This window comes from Amblyraja radiata, chromosome 28 (assembly GCF_010909765.2).
Source record: "Amblyraja radiata isolate CabotCenter1 chromosome 28, sAmbRad1.1.pri, whole genome shotgun sequence".
NCBI lineage: Eukaryota > Metazoa > Chordata > Chondrichthyes > Rajiformes > Rajidae > Amblyraja > Amblyraja radiata.
The window spans coordinates 22,985,537-23,002,751 of record NC_045983.1 but is presented as its reverse complement, the minus strand read 5'-3'; the positions used below and the strand labels follow the sequence as shown (position 1 = coordinate 23,002,751).

Genomic DNA, 17,215 nt, shown 5'->3' with positions numbered 1-17,215 from the left:
CTGCAGATTCTCGAATCTTGAGCAAAACATAAAGTGTTGGAGGAACACAGCGGGTCAGGCAGCATCTGGGGGTGGGAATGTACAAGTGACGTTTCAGGTTGGGACCCTCCTGCAGACTTTCATTGATGTAGCACCTTCACAAAATCTTAATACAATACTTCATACTTATTGGAAGTCGAGATGATGCAGCAGTCATTCTTATTGGTTGGAATATACTATTTAATGGCCTGTGTTTTGTTGCCTTTTGATGGAAGAATATAGCACAAAGGCCCAAAGATACCATCCTGCTCCTCAACGTCTAATCAAACAGACCGAGACATGCAGCTTGACACCTCAATTTAAAGGCCAGTATACCTTCCAGTATAGCCTGAGACAAGAAACAAGCAACTGAGCCCGATGATAGGGAGCAGCGTGGAGAGAGGATGTAACAACTCTAAAACTGCAAGAAATAAAAAAGTTTAAATTATGATGTAAATATTTTCCAGCAGCCTTCATCACAGCTAGTGCTAATTTGTTATCCAATTTCAGTTGTGTATCTGTATCCAAGAATTATTCAGGCACTGCAGCAGATTTGGTTGATGGGTTGAAGTGCTTAAGACCAATGGATCTGAATAGATTCACCATATAGACACAAAGTTGGAGGCGGTGTGGATAGGGGCTGCTGGGTGTGTGTGGGTTTGGAGGGCCATGCTGAGCTAAACCCCTATTATGAAGAGTGATGAAATTCTGCTTAAATGTAATTCCTGTACGAGCTTTGCATTTAATTTCATGCTGTGCATCTGTGGCCTGTTAGTTTTGATTCAATTATGCTGCCTACTTTGATCTGATTTGCTCATAAAAAACACATTTAAGTAAATCTCTCAGGATTGCAATGGATGAGGAAGACCATTCTGCTCATTACATAATTCATCCACTCTTAACAATTGTACTTCCTCTTGCATTACTGCATCTTCTTGCTCGTTAAATGGTCATACCGTTTACACCTCCAAGGTGTGTCTGTAATAGAAGGTTTAATGTGGAGAGCGAAACATGTCAATAATCTTTCATTGGAACAAAGAAAAGTGAGAAGACTTAGCCTGTTTTAAGTTGCAGAGAAGGGGGAGAGGTGGGAGAGTGTAAATAGAATCTCCGTGATAGGGAGAGACCAGAAGAGACTGAATGATGCAAATGAAAGCGCTGAAGACTGGCTGATGGCATTTGATCAGTCAGGAGGAGATGTAGATAGACAACGCTGAGTGAGGATAGGGGAGCGCACGATGCCACCTGACGTTGAGAATTTGCGGCATCTCCTATTTCAGATATCCAGCATCTCCTGTTTTTCATCCGTCATGTTCTTATCTTGCTCTGTCCTGATGTCCTTTCCGACTGAAAATTGCACTTTGCCTGTCTGGCTGCTCAAAGAATCTTTGTGCCAACAACTATGTTTTACCCATAACCTATATTAGACAGTTACTTTAATCACCTCTAGAACCTAAAAGGAACACCAAATTTCTGCCCTTAATTGTTTTTACTCAAACCATTTGTCTATTTCCACATTTGAATCTGCTCCCCGTGCCATTCTTTTAATATCTTCTATTGCTCTGTAAAATTCTGTCCTCGTGCCCCCTCCCCCATTTTATCTCATGACTCAGATCCCAGCTCTGGAGATTTCTCTGCACTGCCTCTGTAGCCTGAATACTGAATCGATGACTACAACTGATCACGATGTTCAAAGTATGGTTTGCGAGGAGCATTATACTGTTTGATACTGACCGTCAACTTGCAGTCAGTAAAATCAATGAGCTATTTCATTCTAAATGCTCTAAAATGGTTTTGGATAATTTACACTTAAACTCTACGAAGACTGCTTTCTCTTTCTCATCTAATCTACATTAACATTTTTCTGCCTGTTTACTAATAACCCCCATGCCAAACAGGTGTGTTGTAGCTGATGTCCTAAACTAGTTTGGTATGTCGATATGTTTTGTGAACCTAGCCAGCCAGAGAGCTCTCTCTTTATTGAGTGAGAAGGATGGACTTATGGTGATGGCACTGTTGATGCTCCCTATCTTCGATCAATTGGTTTGAAATTGACAAACAAAGGTCAGCATTCTTCTTCACAACTGAAGCTTAGCTGGAGCAGCCATAAAAACACTATGCTCAAAAGAGCAGGTCAGAGGCTGGGTGTCCTGTGATGAAAGGCGCTACTTCCAACACTCAAAGCTTTTTCACCGCCTACAAGGAGCAAGTCAAGAACACGATGGAATGCTCCCCACTAGCCTTGTTGAGTGCAGCCCCAACAACTCTCTAGAAGCCCAACACCATTCAGGACACAGCAGCCTGTTGGATTGGTGAAACTTCAGGCTCCCAAATCATTCATTCCCTCTACCACCAGTACAATGTGGCTGCAGTGCACACAATTTGCAAAATGCATTGTAGTTACTCACCCAGGCTACACTGGTGTTATCTCTCAAACCCATGACCTTTACCACCAAGAGCAGGGGCAACAGGTGCATGAGAACACCACCACCTGCAAGTTCCCCTTCAAGTTGTACACTATCCTGGTTGGGAAGTAGAATGCAATCCATGTCCATTGCTGATTCTGAATCCTAGAATTCTCCACATAAATTTGAGGCATTCCCTTGACCTGAAGGTTGGTAGCCATCTCTAGACTATTGTAGGTGGTGCTAAATTCAGGCTTTGCCTGGGGCTCCCAGATCCCCAAAGTATACAAAAAATAAATGAAATATTGCTGCTCAAAATCAGGTTAGATAATGGCAGGAATTGTTGCATTGAGGCCTTCACCTGAATTTTCCTTCTCCTTGTCTAATGGGGTGAGTGGTAGCTGCAGGATCCCTTCTCAAGGGAGGAGAGATGCGAAACAGAAACAAGAGAAGCAGAAGAAGGAAATTCCACCCTGCACCCTCAAAAGAAAATGGCCTCCCTCCCTCCGTGCTTGCCATCGCGTGATGTTCATGCTTCAGTGATACAACGTTAGCCTCCTCTCTCTGCCTGTTTGTGTTTGCGGTGAGAAATGATCCATGCAGATCGACAATTAAGAGATTGATTTTTTTTTTGCTCTGGCTGACAATTTCATAAATAATTAACCAGACAATTAATTGCAATTAACTCGTAGCAGAAGGTAAAGGAAGCTGGCGATATTATAAATGATTTTAGTAACTGCAGAGGACAGTGACCTAAGTGAACCCGTCCCTTCAAAAGATCGGTAACACTCATCTATCATCTGGCCAAAGCATCAATCCCATCTCTAGCAGAAACACTTCTCTCTGCCTTTACTCTGACTAAGCTCTCTGCCTCGATCCATATCCAGTTTAAGTTGCTTTGTATTTACGGAATCCTTTGCATCTGACCTTCCTTATTTTTAACTTAGCCGATTTTAGCGAATATTCCTTGGAATATAACCCCTTCACTGCAATCAACAATGTATTAATATCAGTTTTATCAGTCTCGTTCCTGATAACATAACTAGCTTGGCACGGTTAATCAGCCGTTAATCCGAGCAAAAAAAACCAGCAACTGGGGGAAATCTGAAATAAAGATGAAAATGTTCCACAGGTCAGGCTGTATCCATGGAGAGAGAAACCGTGTTGGTGTTTCGGCAGAACTGGGAAATGTTAGAGGGAAGACGAGTTTTAGGCCGCAGAAAAAAAGGAGAAAACTGGAAAGATAAAAGTGAATGTCTGCGTTATGATGATGTGCGGAGGATTGAATGGATCAGCAGGTGAAGTTCGCTGAAATGGAGGACTAGGCTGGTGAGGTTGTAAGAAAAGTGGTGGATGGAAGTAGAAGGAGTCAAATGACATTTCATATCATCACAAGAGGAAACAAATTAAATGCAGATGTGGTTGTAAAGATGGTTATTTGTTGAATTCAGTGTTGGCTTTGGAAGGCTCTGATGAGTCCGGTCAATGAGGTGCTATGGTGTAAGCTTCTATTGAGCTGCAATGAATAGCATAGAGTAGAGGCACTTCTCATCTTCAGAAAGTTTCTTCGGCAAGGTATGTCTTGCCATTTTCCTTCCTGGTTATTAAAAATGTTCATGACAAATATGGTTGCCATAACTGATGTTCAAACTGTTCAGGGCAGGCAACCAGAAGCCCATGGTGTTCTTGGTCATGATCCGGTTGATACATTAGCAGGGGGTAGGCAAATAGGATTCTGCTACATATATTAAATTATTGTATGTACAATATTAGACCACAAACCACATTGCCCATTGATTTCATGCAAGCTCCATGTAGCCCAATTCCTTAAGTCCCATTTTTCTGCTCTTTCTCCATGTATTTTTCCACATGCCTGTCCAATTCACTGTTGAAAGCCATAAATACAGGCAGCAAAGTCCAATCCAAAATAATTCTTGGCAGAAAATAAATGTTACTTAGATAGACGCAAAAAGCTGGAGTAACTCAGCGGGACAGGCAGCATCTCGTCGCTTCGAGACCCTTCTTCCAGTCCGAAGAAGAGTCTCGACCCGAAACGTCACCCATTCCTTCTCCCCAGAGATGCTGCCTGTCCCATTGAGTTACTCCAGCTTTTTGTGTCTATCTTTGGTTTAAACCAGCATCTGCAGTTCCTTCCTGCACAAATGTTTTTCCTTGAATGCCGCTTCTAAGTTTGAAAGATTATCACTTGTGTTCTGATAGGTCACACAAGGAATATTTCTATTTCACCTGAGAGTACAGGAAATTGTAGAAAGAGCAGGAAGTCGGTCACATTTGAAATGTGTACTTGTTCAAAAACTGGGTGAGAAAAGTATTTGCGTTCAGTCCACGTCTCAACGAAAGGGCAGAAAAATTCAAAATATTGTGGAGTACAGAATGCAATAAATCAGCAGCAAATATTGGAAAGAGCCATCTTTGCTTTCCATTTTGTCTCTGTATGTGTCCTCCTCTCCGCTTTGTCCTCATTCATCTCTGAATGTTTTTGAAGCGCTTTCAGTTTTATTTGAATATGTTTGAATCAGGTGATCACTGACTTGTCGTTAGTTGTATCATGAAATAACTGTCGAAAACCTCAACTGTTGACATTAACCATTTGAACCCTTTAACAACAACCAATAGTCACAGTGTTTAAGAAGGAACTGCAGATGCTGGAAAATCGAAGGTACACAAAAATGCTGGAGAAACTCAGCGGGTGCAGCAGCATCTATGGAGCAAAGCCTATTTCCTTCGCTCCATAGATGCTGCTGCACCCGCTGAGTTTCTCCAGCATTTTTGTATACCAACCAATAGCCACAAACTGTCATTAACTTTTTTTGTACACGCTGATCTATCCTCCTGCGTGTTGGTGTTTGATCATCTACCCTGAGCGCCTCCTTGCCCTGTCCACACTTACAGTTCCCATTGCTTTAGTTCAGCAGCAGAGATTGGTATTTGAACAATGTACCAAAGGTCTTTCTGTGGAATTCTTAAGCTGTGAGAATCTCGGAGATTCACAGAAACTTCAGTGTTAATTTTGCTTTAGTGATTCCTCATGCTTAGCTTTTTCTTTTGGCCACTTTCTTTCTTGGAGACCAGTGAAGTTATTGTTAATAGGGCTTTGCATTCAGTAAAAACACTCAAGAACCAATGAACCGGGAAAAATACAGTCAATGGAAGTGGATGGTTAATAGCATTATTGCTCTTTTTACGCTGACTGGTTAGCACGCAACAAAAGCTTTTCACTGTACCTCGGTACACGTGACAATAAACTAAACTCAAAGTCAAAACTCATAGCTAATACAATGATGCAATAGTGATGAATAAAGCAATGACCTTTGAATGAAAAGAATGACATTTTTAAATCCAAGAAGTATCCAAGTGTGTCACCCAAAACATCAACACTATAGATAACACATAGTGTCAAATGGCACAGAAAAACTACCGCTGGGGAACTACGTTCTCTGAATGACCTGTTAGTGTATCTCCTGGGCTAATGAGTGCGTTTCTTATTCAGTTACAGGCGCTTCAGAAGGAGCGGGAAATAATCCTGGGCAATAACCGGAGGATGGCAGATGCTAATCTCAGCATGCAGCCCTGGCTGGACAACAACAAGATGCACTTAGCTGACAAATACCAAGAGTTGCAAGAGATGGCAGCAGTTTATAGGGAGAAGCAGAAGAAAGTGGGTAAGCAACTCTCCTTCCGTAATATCTAGGCACAATCATTTGAGCTGCACAGTGGCACAGCGGTAGAGTTGCTGCCTTACAGCGCCGGAGACCCATGTTCGATCCTGACTACGGGTGCTTTTCTGAAAAGAGTTTGTACGTTCTCCCCATGACCTGTGTGGGTTTTCTCTGGGATCTCCGGTTTCCTCCCACACTCCAAAGACGTATAGGTTTGTAGGTTAATTGGCTTGGAATAATTGTGAATTGTCCCTACTGTGTGTAGGATAGCATAATGCCCCTGTCCCACTTAGGAAACCTGAATGGAAACCTCTGGAGACTTTGCGCCCCACCCAAGGTTTCCGTGCGGTTCCCGGAGGTTGCAGGTGGTTGCCGGAGGTTGCAGGTAGTGGAAGCAGGTAGGGAGACTGACAAAAACCTCCGGGAACCGCACGGAAACATTGGGTGGGCGCAAAGTCTCCAGAGGTTTCCGTTCAGGTTTCCTAAGTGGGACAGGGGTTTAAGTGTGCGGGGACCGCTGGTTGGCGCTGACTCAATGGGCTGAAGGGCCTATAACAATATCTGGTGAAGAATTAAAAGTTCAGATAAGTTGATTTGTACCCCAGTCTACATGTTGGTATCTCCGTAAACCTTTTTGCTGATGCTGGCCATTTTACAATGTGAGTAGCCAAGTGAGATGTTGAGACCATAGTTTCAAGAGTTAGGTACGGTAGTAGTGCAACAGTAAAATTATCAGACCAGTAATCCAGAAGCCTAAATTCAAAACCCACCATGCACCTTTGGAAGTTAAATCAATAATCCTGAAACAATGACAAGCTTGTTCAAAAAAGTTCAAATTCTGAACATCTGAAACAGAAACAGAACAAGCTTGAAACACTCAGCAGGTGATCCAGCATCTGTGGAGACAGAAGAAGAATAAATGTTTCAGCTCAAAGGTCCTTCGTCAGAATTGGGAAGGAGCAAAAACAAGTTAGGTTTCAGTCGTAGGGAAAATGGTGGGAGGGACTCGTAGAACAAAGGGAATATTTCTGATGAGATGACTAAAAGTGGCAGCTAAGGAACAGTTCAATCAGATTAAGTTTATTTGTCCGTGTCATGTGATGTCAATGGTAAATCTGTGAGTTATGCCCAGTGGGCAAAGAAAAACCCAGACAAAACAATGATAAGCAGAAATGGCCAGTTTTGATTCAGACAGAAAGAAAGAGTGAATTACCAAAAGTTAGTGTGTTTAATATTAACTCCTGAAGGCTGCAATCAATCTTAACAACTAACCCCAGTAATGATTACTGCAAAGACTGTCAGATTATTATTCACTCATGTACTTTGAGGGAGGAAACCAGCACCCTTGCCTGTCTAGTCTGTGGGTGATTTCAGACTCAACCAATATAGTTGGCTGTTAAATGTCACAGCAAACCAAGGTTAATAATAATCAAGAACTGTATTAGAATTCACACACGCAAGTGTGAATTGATTAGAGGAAGTCGCCATGGGTTTATTAAAGGTCGTTTGATAGAGGTTTTCGTGAGGTGATGGACAGGATTAATGAGGGAAATGCTGTGGTGTGGTATGTGGATGTGGTATACATATGTGTATTACCATAAAACATTTAATAATGTGCTGAGTTTTAGGTTTTCTGTTGATTGAACGCCATGGAATGAAAGTGCAATAGCAGTATGGATATAGAAATAGATAGGAGCCAGGATAACCAAGGGACTGGAGATTGGATGGAAGTGTGCATTGATGTTCCCCAACTATCACCACTAGGGCCACTGCTTTTCTTAATAAATATTAGCAATATTAGCTTGGATGCATAGACATTTTTCCAAATCTGCAAATGAGCAAGATTTGGAGCAGTGAATTGTGAGAGGGATTACAGTAGATCGATATAGATAGGATCATGGAATGGGTGGCAGGAGAGATGAAGATAAATGCAAAACTATTTTTCAATCGGAAGAACAAGGAAAGGCAATATAAACACAAGGGCACTATTCCTAAACCATACAGAAAAGGAGAGATCTGGGCTATGTGTGTGAAATATTGATAGCAACGGGATGGAAAGGGAGAGGGCGTGAGAAAACATCTTTATATATTGAAAAACACAGATTTGCTTCTGGGCATTCTAAAGAGAGGTAAAGAGTACAAGAGCACAAAGTCATGACCAAATTTGATCAAATATTGTTTTGCACAAAGGTGGAGTATTTTGTCCAGTTCTGAACACCATACTTGAGGAAGAAAATATGAAGGCTTAAGGTAGCTGCAGAAGAGATGGACTGGAATGATTCTAGAATTGAATACCTTAGTTACGTGGATAGACTGGAGAAGCTGGAGTTAGAATAGAAGAGATTGAGAGGGGATTTGATAGAAGAATTTAAAATTATGATAGTTCTGATCAGAGTAGATAGAAATTGAAGCAGCTGTGATGTGATGTGTTTGACATTATGAGTGATTGGGATCTGGACCGCATTGTCATGGTATATTGTGGAGGCAGGTTGAATCATATGTCAGCTGGATACATGGTTGTAAGGAAAACAAAATGGCAGCTCCACAGAGAGAGGACAAGAGACCATCTAGACAGATTGCTCTCGTATAGAGTCAGCACCGACAATGGCCAAATGGGCCTCCATGCAGTAATCTATCTATGAGTAGCACCTGAGTATCCTGAGTAGCACCTCCTGGTATGGGAAATACGATCCGACGCGATATGATAGAATTTTATTTATCCCGGGAGGGAAATGAATCTGCCAACAGTCATAAAACACAAGATTCGTGAAATTAAAGTGACGAGTGGAAAGGATTGAGGAGGAAGGGGAGTCAGTCTATTCCATGGCAGAAGTGGGAGGAGTTGTACAATTTGATAGCCACAGGGAAAAAGGATCTCCGATGGCTTTCTGTACTGCATCTTAGTGGAACCAGTCTGTTGCTGAAGGTACTCCAGGACACCAATGGAGGAGACCAATGGGGCATCCACCTGCATCTTCGTCAGTTTGCTCCCTAGAAGTGCAGGCGGGATGGTGTTAAAAGCACTGGAGAAGTAAAAAAACAGGATTCTCACAGGGCTACCCGGCTTATCCGGGTGAGCATAGGAACGATGGAGCAGGTGGATGATGGTGTTCTCAACCCCCATCTTTCTTTGGTAAGCGAACTGCAGGGGGTCCAGGTAGGGTTTAACCAGGGGTCGCAGGTGAGTGAGCACCAGCCTCTCCAGGAACTTCATGATGTGTGAAGTCAGCGCCACCGGTCTGTAGTCATTGGAGGAGCTGGGGCACGTCCTCTTTGGTTCAGGAGCCAGGCAGGATGTCTTCCACATCACAGGAACCCTCTCCAGGCTCAGGCTCAGGCTGAAGATATGCTGGAGTACTCCGCACAACTGGCTGGCACAGGCCTCGAGTATGCTAGGGTTGACACCATCGGGACCCATGGCTTTGCCCGAGGGTAATTCCTTCCTTTGAGGAGACTGTTAAAGTAGTTGCTAATAATTAAAGTAACTGTTGGAAACTGCATAAACACCATTGCAGACATGAATATTTAAACCATACACACACAGCCACATCGGCCTCAGCCTCGCTCTGCCTTGGGCTGCTATGTGGGAGGTTGATCAAAATCACAACCATGCATCATAACAAGACCTAGTGAAGGTCAGACACTTACCACCAGCAGAGTCTCCTGTGGGACAGAGGTAATAGCTGTACTGGTAGAGTTATGCAGTAGCACCATTCTTGCTTGAAGTGATTCATTAGTAAGATGCAGTTATTTAGCACCTTTATGGTGCTAAAACATCATATTGTACATCATCAGAGAATTTTGAAACAAAATGTCACACTACGACACATGAATGTCTTGGCACGTTTCCAACTGTGTCTCAAAGAAGGAAATAGGTTTAGGGAGGATGGGCAGTTACAGAATTGTAGTCCATGATGTTCATTCTCACCTGAACAGGATCATTTTGTTACAAGTGGTAACCCTACAGGAACATTAGCTGCCCATGTCTGCCCTGCTATTCTACAAGATCAAGGTTAATCTATTACCTCAGTGTCATTTTCCAGCACTAATTCCATATCCCTAGATGCCCTTAATATCCAAAATCTTACCCTCCTCTTACTTGTTCCAACAGCTACCTTTGGTAGAAAATATTACACATTAATGCCTCTAAGTGAAGAAATTTCTTCTCATTTCAGTCCTGAATGGATGCCCTATATTTTGAGCCAGTGACCTCTGATTCTGGAGAAACATCACCCCTATATCTATTCTGTCAAGCCCTCTAATAATTTATTGTTTTAATAAGTTTAATAAGTTCCCATACCTGAAAGACGTAGGTGCTTTCTGCCTGGTATCTCCTCGTAGGACCATCGTCAGTACCAAATATCAAACTGAGAACCTTCATTGCAATCCCCTATCATTAGTCATTCTTTGATAGAGAGAGCAGATCTGTACTTTTTATTCCAGGCATGGTCTCGCCAGGTCACTATCTAATCCCCCTGGATCTGGCTCCACTGGTCAAAAAGATAGTTAAAAATCTGATTTTGGCTTCTGCCCTACTTTCCTGCCAGTTCTCCAGATACTTTGACTCATCCTCTAGAAAATCAGTCTCATGAACTTTGATTAAATTACCACTGAGGCAAATGTCCCCTTCCATAGATAATGTGACCAAAATGAGATGTCTTGCTTTATGTATGATCTCACTAAGGCCTCCTACATTCCAATTCATTTTCACTAAAGCATCATTTTATTTTCTTTGCCAGCTGTCGACTGAACATAGATGTTAGCTTTCTGTATTTGCTCAGATCACTCTGAACTACAATGTTCTCTTGTCGTTCTCCTTCAGTAATAAAAAAAAATGAACCCATATTGATAACTTCTTATTTCTCCACAATATATTCCACCTGCTATGTTCGTGCCCATACACTTATGACAACTGAAAGCAAAATTTGCAGGTGTTGGAAATCTGAAATGAAAATTGAACATTTTGGAAATACTCAGCAGGTTAGGCAGCATCTATGAAGAGAGTTAACGTTTAGAGACTTTTCTTCAGAACTGGGAACAGACTTTATAAACAAGATTTCTCCATTTATAAGTCCTTGTTGACTCTGCTTAATCATAATAATTTCTCTCAGATGCTTTAGTACAATGTTCCTAGCGTTGGATTCCAACCAAACACATTGTGCAGGACTATCTCAGCAGGTGAGGAAGTATCAGGAGAGGGAATGGATAGACAATGTTTCTGGTTGGGACATTTTCCCATGTCAGAACCCTGTTTTCTCCCTCCATTCTTTCTGGAACAACAGTGTTCCATTTGCTACCTTAAAATCTATGACCATTATTCTAAAATCTGGGGATTTGTTGAAGAGCAAAACTTATGCAGCACCGGAGACGTGGGTTTGATCCCGACAATGGGTGCTGTCTTTACGGAGTTTGTACGTTCTCCCCGTGTTTTTTCTCCAAGATCTTCGGTTTCCTCCCACACTCCAAAGATGTACAGGTATGTAGGTTAATTGGTTTGGTGTATGCGTAAAATTGTCCCTAGTGTGTGTAGGATAGTGTTAATGCGCAGGGATCACTGGTCGGCGCGGGCTCGGTGGGCCGAACGGCCTGTTTCCACATTGTATCTTGATAAACTAAAACTTATGATGCACTATCTGTGAGCCAAATCTTTCAAGACTCTGTCATCTCTCTCTTGGGTCAAGAAATCTGTAGTGTCTTTGTGAGTTGCATTCCCAATTCTTTAATTATTTTAATTCAGAAGACATAAAATGTACTTAATATCTCTGACGGTTCAATAATCTTAGTAATAGTTATCCTCTTTCTGTTTGTAAAGGACCCATATTTACTTATCTCTTCCTTTTGACATGTCTACACAAATAAACTTTTACTCTACTTCTATTTGCAATGATCTTATCAACATCCTTTGCTGAATTTTAAAATACTCCCAAAGCTTAGACATCATTAATATTCCATTATAAGCCTTTACCTTTAATTTAATTCTATCTGTAACTTCATATAACTTTAGTCAAACTGTTTTACTCATGTTTTTTTTAATCCTTTATGGTATTGAATATTTGTGCCAGGTTACAAATTGTTTATTTAAATGTTTATAATTTCTTCTCTTTGTCAAATCTTCTAATGTGATTTGCCAACCTGCATTTGCCAACTTACTCAATATATCTACTTAATTTACTTTGTTAAGTCCATTTTCAGATTATTCCCAAGATCAATATAACATGTTGTCATATTTTCATTTGCATTTCCCCAGAGGTCCTTCCACCACTATTATCAATTAATCAGATTTCATTGTTCCATACGAGATATAAATGAGCCTGATCTTTTGCTCATTCTCCACATACTTGAGAAAAAAAACTTACTGAAGTATTCTGCCTACTTGTCCTCCATATTATCGCTGCAGATCTGAAATGGAACATAAACTCTGGAGGGTACACACGTCAAGCAGCTTCTGTGGGGAGAGGAATATGCATAATATTATGGGTCACTGATCTTTCATCGGCACATGTAATTTGTATTCAATAAAACTCAATTGAAACTGTGATGACCTTGAGGTCCCTTGAAATAACCTAGTTTACCATTGTGTGGAAATCCATGCTAATAAGTAATAACCAAGGTTGTAAAGCCAGGCTTGTTGATCCAGTTTCTAATGTTGAGGAAATAAAATAATATTTTGTAGCACAAAATATAATGAAGAATTGGCATGAATATGAATTGTGCTTGGACTGCCTTGTCCATTTTCCAAATTCTCCAAAAGCAAGGTTTACCTTAATTACCCTCCACTGGTTGCTCTGCAAGTGGTGGGAATAAATCCGTTCTTGAACTACTCAATAATACCTTTGATATAATTGCAATGGCTTGTCATTATTATTAAATGGCAATCATGTCAGTCTGGAGTCATTTAAAACTCGTTCTAAGCAAGGAGAACAGGTTTCTCTTCTAATGGACACAACAGCGATTCTATAATTTCATGGTGACTTTGCTGATCATAACTCTTTATTTCTCATATTTTTTAATTGAATTCAAATGCTCAAAATACAACGGCTAAGCTTTAGATTGCCATTCCTGGATTACGGGTCCAGATATTGTGATTATTCTTCCATTATGTTAGTTATTCAGTCACTGCTAAATAGACTAAGCACAATACTGCTTTCCACCAATCCAATAATACAGCCTCTATTCTATTAGTTCAGGTCATAGCGTGATACAGTGTGGAAACAGGCCCTTCGGCCCAACTTGCCCACAATGTCCCAGCTACACTAGTCCCACCTGCCTGCACTTGGTCCATATCCTTCCAAACCTGTCCTATCTAACTGTTTCTTAAACAATGGGATAGTCCCAGCCTCAACTACCTCCTCTGCAGCTTGTTCCATACACCCACTGTGTGAAATAGTTACCCCTCGGATTCCTAAAAAATCTTTTCCCCTTCACCTTGAACCTATGTCCTTTGGTCCTCGATTCCCCTACTCTGTGCATCTACCCGATCTATTCCTCTCATGATTTTGTACACCTCTATAAGATCACTCCTCATCCTCCTGCGCTCCATGGAATAGAGACCCAATTTACTTAACCTTTCCCTATAGCTCACACCCTCTAGTCCTGGTAACATCCTCGTAAATCTTCTCTGAACCCTTTCAAGCTTGACAATATCTTTCCCATAACATGGTGCCCACAATATTCTAAATGCGGTCTTGCCCTGCATGAACACTATATTTCCACTGTGCACAGGACCAAATAGCACAGAAACAGGCTTTTCAGACCAACCAGGCCATCCCGATCATCAAACATTTATTTTCACTAACCTTACATCAATCCCATCTTTCTATCAACTACCCCTCCCCCCCCCCAAAGAAAAAGATTCTACCATTCACCATCATACCTGGGGAATTTACAGCAGCCAATTAACCTTCCAGCGTTAATGTGTTTGGGATGTGAGAGGAAGCCTGAGTACTCGGAGGAAGACCATGAGTCACAGGGAGAACATTTACCTAGTTAAGGGGAGTCAAGAAACAAAGTTTAGGTTTAAGATGAGAGGGGAAATATTTAATAGGAACGTGAGGGGTAACTTCTTCACGCCGAGTGTGGTGGGTATATGGAATGAGGTGTTAGAGGGGGGAGGTGAGGCAGGCACTATAACAACATTTAAAAGACATTGGACAGGTACATGGAAAGGAAAAAATTAAAGGGAAACATGACAAACGTCGGCAGGTAGGACTAGTGTAGATGGGGCTTAATGGTCACCCTAGGACAGTTAGGCCAAAGGGGCCTGTTTCCATATTGTATGACTTTCTCTCTTTTTCTTCCTCTCTTTCTCTCTCACTCTCTTTCTCTCTCGCTCTCTTTCTCTCTCTTTCTCCCTCTTTCTCCCTTCCTCTCTTTTTCCCTTCCTATTTCTCCCTTCCTCCCTTCCTCTTCCTCCCTTTCTCCCTTCCTCTCTTCCTCCTTTCCTTCCTTCCTTCCTCTTCCCCCCACTCTCCCCCACCCCTCCCCTCTCCACCCCCCTCTCCCTCCCTCCCTCCCTCTCTCCCTCCCTCCCTCCCTCCCCCCCTCTGTCCCTTTCTCCCTCTCTCCCTCCCTCTTTCCCTCCCTGCAAACACATTCCACTCAGACTGCAAACTCCACACAGACAGCATTGGAGGTTAGGACTGAACTTCGTTTATGGGAACAGTGAGGCAGTGACTCTACTATCTATGCCATTATAACTTCCAATGGGTGTTAATATTATATCTTTTTGGATCCTCTTTTGTGTTCTGTGCAAGTGAAGCCATTGACCATCCAGCAATCAATTAAATGTGCCGGCCTGAAATCAAGAGCCACATTCTGAACAAGGCCAAGGACTGGCTAACTCCATATGGTTACGCTGGAGTCAAGGGGGAAATGCTGGCACTGTGCTGGCACCAAGCCCATGCTGATTTGATTGTTTGGCGTGCAGAGACGATGCAAGCTTGTTGGCGATGGAAGAGGTTACGTGACGTTTACAGGGGGTGCTGTGCAGCAGACGGGTGAGGTCGAAGAAGCAGACGGCAATCGTGGTGGAGCTCATTTCGCGGCCACTTGGTGGGATTTCCCCTGTGCATTGCGGACCAAGTGCACAAGCACATCCTCATTATCTCCCTATTACTGACTCCTGCTCTATCGTTCCTCCCATCTGTTCTGCTCCCAGCTGCAGTCATGCGGCACGTCCAAATACAGTGCATCAGGCTCACAGGCTGTGTACACACACACACTGCAGTCTGAAGATAAACTAACATATTATTCTGCAATTTCTTTCCTCCGTTTTGGAAAGGCTGTACTTCTGATGGGTTTAAACATTTCTTGAAATTAAATTACAATCTTTGCTGGTTGCTCTGTGATGACGTGTAGTGACTAAAAAGTTATGTCTGCTTATTGTGGACCGCAGGGAATGGAGAACAAGAATAACATAATAATCACGTTTCAAGGACACGTCACGAGCAGTTATCCGACCAGAGGAGTGAAAGGAGCAGACAGTGTAAATGTGGATGGAATAGGTGAAGAATATTTAATATCAGACGATTGAATGGCGCAGCAGCCATGTTAATTCTATTACCTGTTAAACCTTTGGGTGAATGTGTTCCTGTCCTCTGCCTCAGATTTCCTTTGTGTGAGCCTGTCTGTTGGGATCTGGCCATTTGTCATTATGAATAATTTGCATAGATCAGGTTTTAAAAATCTTAAATAATCTGTTTCATATTGAGGTCTTCTTTTCTGAAGAAAGCAAACTCTGTTTCCTTAATTCCCTTGGAGTTTATTTGTACTTTCTGAGATCATTATAATCCTTGTCAAATAACAATGACCTTCCTAGGATTGGGCACCCAGATTGTACACTCCTGCAAATAGGTTTGAACCACTGTCTTTAGACTTTAGAAATACATTGTGGAAACAGGCCTTTCGGCCCACTGAGTACACCCTGACCAGAGATCACCCCATTCACTAGCACCTACAAACTAGGGATAATTTACAATTTACAGATGGCAATTAACCTGCAAACCTCTATGTCTTTGGGGTGTGGGAGGGCCTGTTTCCACGCTGTATGACTCTGACTCAATGAAACTGGAACATCTAGAGAAGGCCGACACAGTCACAGGGAGAATGTATAAACTTTGTACAGAGAGCACCCGTTGTCAGGATCGATCCCAGGTCTCGCTCAGGCAGCAACTCTATGGCTGCGCCACCGTGCCGCCCCCAACAAGCCTCTACAGACCTACCCTCCATTCCCCTTAATGTAACCTGCTACTATAGAATTTGTATAATAATGAATACGTGGGAATTTGTTTATCCTTTGACTAAACTTTGCATATGTAATAGCAGAAGTGCCCAACAATTCAATGATTTTGTGGCCTTCTGGTACATTGCCGGGTGTGACAAAGTGCAGTTTGGTTGGTATCTGTTTTTCAATAGTTATCAGTTTTATTAGTTAAATCATTTTCAATGCTCTTTGATTGTTCTGATCTCTTCCTCGGTGTTGTCAAACAATTGCCTGCTTCAATTGTTACCTTGTTAATCTGCACCATCATGGAGATGAGGACAGGATGAATGAATGACGGGCGGTTTATTGTCTCTAACTGGGTTCACTGCTCAGACCTTCGTGATGACCGGATGGTTTAACAGTTCATTTACACACAAAAGCTGGCACTAAAATGCTATAGCACATCGGACTTGTCAGTTTATTCAAACATACACATTGTGAAAAGATTCAAGTGCTTAAGAGCTGCCGATTCACAGCCATTTACTTGTTTGGAAATCTAAAAAAAACTGCACACACTGGAAATCTAAAATAAAAACAGAAAATTACGGAAAAGCTCCTCAGGCCAGTCAACATTTGTGGAGAAACAGTATTTTAAGCCATGACCCCCTCATCAGACTGAGAAAGAGAAAAACAACACAAAATGCTGGAGTAACTCAGTGGGTCAGACAGCATAAGGTCATAAGTGATAGGAGTAGAATTAGGCCATTCGGCCCATCGTCTACTCCACCATTCAATCATGGCTGATCTATCTCTCCCTCCCAACCCCATTCTCCTGCCTTCTCCCCATAACCTCTGACACCTGTACTAATCAAGAATCTACCTATCTCTGCCTTAAAAATATCCAGCATCTA

The 17,215-nt window shown here is 42.0% G+C and overlaps 1 protein-coding gene across 1 annotated transcript in view; it reads left to right on the top strand.

The window, feature by feature from the left end:
* The window catches only part of vps37d (VPS37D subunit of ESCRT-I), a 40,257-nt gene that overhangs the window by 2,841 nt on the left and 20,201 nt on the right, over positions 1–17,215 (top strand). The window contains exon 2 of the mRNA XM_033046063.1: positions 5,935–6,106. Coding sequence (XP_032901954.1) covers positions 5,935–6,106 — 172 coding nt within the window. The remainder of the gene's footprint in view (positions 1–5,934; positions 6,107–17,215) is intronic.